General features: G+C 38.4%; 1 protein-coding gene across 14 annotated transcripts in view; it reads left to right on the top strand.

The window, feature by feature from the left end:
- Positions 1 to 4,701, top strand: part of tns1b (tensin 1b) — a 167,897-nt gene that overhangs the window by 126,390 nt on the left and 36,806 nt on the right. For all 14 annotated transcript variants that reach the window (XM_036209791.1, XM_036209786.1, XM_036209787.1 and 11 more), the window contains 6 exons: positions 362 to 412; positions 494 to 616; positions 1,851 to 1,915; positions 2,463 to 2,546; positions 3,512 to 3,624; positions 3,722 to 3,782. In XM_036209791.1, the coding sequence (XP_036065684.1) occupies positions 362 to 412; positions 494 to 616; positions 1,851 to 1,915; positions 2,463 to 2,546; positions 3,512 to 3,624; positions 3,722 to 3,782 (497 nt within the window). The remainder of the gene's footprint in view (positions 1 to 361; positions 413 to 493; positions 617 to 1,850; positions 1,916 to 2,462; positions 2,547 to 3,511; positions 3,625 to 3,721; positions 3,783 to 4,701) is intronic.

Genomic DNA, 4,701 nt, shown 5'->3' with positions numbered 1-4,701 from the left:
AATTTCTTTGATTTATACATAAAATAATTAAATTAAAGTTCATTTTGGTTGCTTTTGTTTTCAAGTTATTATTGCTAAACTGAATCAAAGTTGACTGAACATTTGCTGTGCTATAGTTTGGCAAAATACCTCACAAAAATGTTGTTTGCTTTACATTACCCCATACATTGAACTCAAGGCACTGCTTAAACTAAGAAATATAATTTTTTTATGATTTTTGCTTCAAGGCATGGCTAATGCATGATAACTAGAACAGGTAACAAAGAAAAATTAACAAGATAATTTTTATGTTGGAGACCGATATTTGCATATGTAATACCTTAAACTATGTGTATATTTATTGTACTTTTGTTGACTCCAGCTCTTCAACCTCAGCGAGAAGCGTTATGACATCAACCAACTGAACCCAAAGGTAAAGTTGACAGACTTTCCTCCTCTCCTGGGAGTCTAGGACTGTCGGTCTAAACTGCATCGTCTCCCCTCCTCTTGGCAGGTGTTGGACTTTGGTTGGCCTGACCACCACGCTCCTGCCCTGGACAAAATCTGCAGCATCTGCAAAGCAATGGACACGTGGCTGAGCGCAGACAGCCACAATGTTGTCGTAATACACAACAAGGTGAGGCCAAATGACTAAAATGAACCTAAAATGATGCTGTCTCTCTGGACAGTAGGTGGTGCTGTCAGGCTCTTCTGGGGCTCCAGCTCCTCTGAAGACTGCAGCTGTTGTGCATTAATATCTAATGATGTATTTATTTGGTGAAATACTGACGTTTCTGGTGGATAGAAGTGCATTTTATGATGGGAAATTTCTGATTAGTTCACAAAAGCATAAATCAGGAAAGTAAGACATTGTAGCTGTTTAATTATGTTACTGTGATTTACAGTATAAAGCTGTGAAGTTGAAGCTAAAAAGGAGGTTTTTGTTGCTGTCCAAACATTTTACCAGCAGATATGCTCCTAGAAAAGAGGAAACATATATCAGCTGCTTTGCCTTTAAATGCAGTACAGAAACATTTCACGCACTGTGCTTTGTAACATAAGAATTAGCCATGGGATCCTAAAGCTTCCAGCTTCATTCCAAATGTTTCCTGCAGGGAACTTACAAACAAGTCTGTTGCTATAACAACTGTTTTTTTTTTTTCTGCCAGAGATGATGAGAGATTGAAAGTAGTGGGAAAGTAGTCCATCTTAGGTTTCCACACATGAGCAAGCCATCTCCGCTGACCTTTATGCTGATATTTACTATGTGGAACTTACTCTCCACAATGTTTAATGGCGTGTAAAATGAATGCATGCTGATTCTGGCCTGGTGCTGTTGCACACGCTTTGACTTCTCTTTTATTTTTTTATGCCATGAAAACAATCAACTCTTTCGGAAAAATAAAAAAAAACGTCAGTAATTTATTTTTTTATAGTAACGTACTAATCTCATTTAAGACTTCACACAGCTTGTCCACTTATGTTAAGTGTTTTTTATACATATTTCTGCTTTTCAGGATTATTATCTCTATTATATTCTTGTAAGCTTATTAATTTATTTTAAAAAAATCCCAAAGTTATTATACATTTGGGTTTATAATCCTAGTTTTTTTAAAGGTAAAATACAAGTAATTTATTGTTTACTTTTAGAGTTAATAAAGTGTTTTCTTAAGGGCAAACTACTTTATTCCTTTAGTTTTTTAGGTCTATATGGTGTATTTGTGAATGCTTCTATGATTATTTGAGCTGTGAACATACCACAGCAGTGCTAAATGTCTTCATTGTCTTTGAAGTCATATCGAGGCTGTGTTTTTGCATGACTGCAGGATTAAAATGCTTTGCTTACTTTCTCTTGACTGATGTGTTTTCAGGGTAATCGTGGCAGAACTGGAGTGGTGGTGGCAGCCTACATGCATTACAGCAACATATCTGCCAGGTAGGTCCACAATCCCATGAGAATCTACCTTCATCACAACACCGATGCCCACATTTGATGAAAAGTCAGATAGGGATTCATAATATTTTATTCACAAAGCTCCAAATTGTTTCCCCCCCAAAAAAATGTTTGTTTAAGACTGGAGCTGGACTTTTATTTTGAAAAATCCATAAAAAAAAGGGAGTTAGCACCACTTAATCATGAGATTCAGATCATATGCAAGAGATTTTTCTTTTTTATTGGATTTGTTTTTAGATTGGAGCAAATCTGGGGACATTCTGAAGCAAAAATAATCAGAGGAGCGCATGACTCCATGTTGATCTTAAAAAGAAAGAATCTGCCCTAAAAAACAAACCAAAGCAAACTTGTTTCTTTTCTTTTGTATTAATCCAGCTATTAGTGAAGCAAAATGAAATATATTTTAGAATATCTAGCATGATACACATGTTAAATAGCATGTTTTACACTTGAAATACTACATTTAAGTGATAAAAAAGTAGCTTGTCAATCTTGTGTCTTCTAACCAAGACTTTCTGTTGGCATACAGTGCTGACCAGGCTCTGGACAGGTTTGCTATGAAACGCTTCTACGAAGACAAAGTACTTCCTGTGGGTCAACCATCCCAGAAAAGGTCAGTCTTTCCTGACATCTTGTTTACAAAATGAACCCGTGGTGACCTCTCCCTCAAATGTGTTTTTACAAGCTAAAACAGCTGTGCTAATTGATTTCTAGGTCCCCATTCTGGGGGCAATAGAATAAACAAAAGGGTAAAAGTCAGTAAACACTGAACACACTTGTTTACATGTAGTCTACAGACAATGGGTGGCACATTAAGTTTACTATCCAACAATAAATATAACAAAAAATGTGCATAAAATGCCATTTTAAATCAGTTATTGGGCTACTGGTGGGTCGCAAAGGGTTCTAAAATTTGACAGAAGGGCCACACCAGGAGCAGATTCGTGGCATGTTTTAGTAATTCACCTTGTAAAAGAAAGAAATAGCACGAGATCTGGACAAAAACATGCTTTAATCTTGATTGAAAATGACTTTAAAACAGAACGTTTTGGAATTTTTATTTCAAAACTGATTTTTGTTCTCATTTTAGTGCCATTTTTACCAATGGATTGATATCCCTCAGGGAAAAACTGAAAATGCTACATTCATGTAGTGTCGGAAAAATCAGAAAAATGATGGTCCAACTTGGAAATCATACATGAATATTAGAAAAACAACAAATCTTTGGGAATGCAGACTAACTTTCTGTGCCTGAACAAAGGTCAATTTGTTGGTAGTGCTGTGGGGACACACCTGAAGTACAGGGAAAATAAAACATGAATAAGGGTAATCAAAATCATTTATTCCATGGAAGAAGAGAAAGTCCCCAGTGTGTAGATTTGTCACCCTCCTGGGTTGCAGTTTGTGTGAGTGACCTGAGCGGATTATTGTTCCCTGCTTTATCTAAAGTCAGATTCCAGGGTGAAAGCTTGTCTTGCCAAAAACACTGGATTATGAGTTCATGCCTTTGTGGGTTAAGCTCTGAGAATCGCGATTTAACTCAAGCAGCTCTATGATCCTCTGCTCCCTTTCTCGTAGATATGTGGAGTACTTCAGTGGCTTGCTTTCCGGACACATCAAGATCAACAACAAACCCCTTTTCCTTCATCATGTCATCATGCATGGCATTCCCAACTTTGAAGCCAAAGGAGGTTTGTATCTGTTTCTACACGTATCCGCCCAAAAAAAACAAGCATTTTCATCCCTACTGTTTATTTTTGACCTTTTTTCTTTACATTTGTGTTCCAGGTTGTCGTCCCTTTCTGAAAATCTACCAGGCCATGCAGCCCGTCTACACATCTGGGATCTAGTAAGTCTTAAAATACGCTCACGCTCAAATGCTTTTACAAGATTCCAGGGATAGCGAGCTCATAATGGCTTGACAATAAAAACCCTGATTTTCCTTTATAGCCTCTCGCCTAATTCCTTTGCTCCCCAACATCCATACGCACAGCCCCCTCCGCCAGTTTAGACTCCGGGCTTGACTCACATTATTGTATTTAGCTAACCTCCCCAGCTGCTGGCTCTTGTTTCTCCACTTCAGATCCCGCAATCATGAGTGGGGTTATTTGTGAGCGGAGAGCCCATGAAAGTGGCAGACAGGCATCTGTGTGGATGCATGCAGAGTCTCTCTGCCAAAGGAGCCTGCTGGTTCCTGAGCTCAGACAGGAAACAATAGCTTCTATGGCTCTCTGTTGTTGTCTTTGGCAGTAGGGGAGCGTTGCGCATGAGGACGGAAGGCGAGTGCTGAGCAGCACTGAGATTTGTTAGGCCCACATATACACGCATAAAACATGCTGCACACATGAAGAAAAACACCCCCCATCACATACTGGTGCTGAGTCTTTCCATTTTCACTTCACAGTACTGTTAGCAGCTGTTCTTGTAAGTAGTAAAGTTAACTGTAAAAGACCCACTACGATGATTTTTGGAGTTTTTAACACGTTCTTGTGGGATTTTTCAGATCATGGAGCGCATTTTATAAAGACAATAAAGCTTAAAATGGCATTTTTTGAGTTTTTCTTCATTCAGATTGATGTCAATCAGGAGCAGACGAAAGAATGCAGTTCTAAAAAGAGCATCTTTGTGACAAAAATACACTGGGCGGGACATAAGCTTCTTGCTCTGCTACATCCTGATGCATCCACTTGTAAATAACTGCCTCCATGTACATCTTTGATGGATAGCTCCAATATCGCCATTTTAGTTGCACTGGTAATCAGTGGCAG

Source organism: Oryzias melastigma, linkage group LG21 (assembly GCF_002922805.2).
Source record: "Oryzias melastigma strain HK-1 linkage group LG21, ASM292280v2, whole genome shotgun sequence".
NCBI lineage: Eukaryota > Metazoa > Chordata > Actinopteri > Beloniformes > Adrianichthyidae > Oryzias > Oryzias melastigma.
The sequence above is the reverse complement of the archived record's forward strand: the minus strand, read 5'-3'. Positions and strand labels throughout refer to the sequence as shown.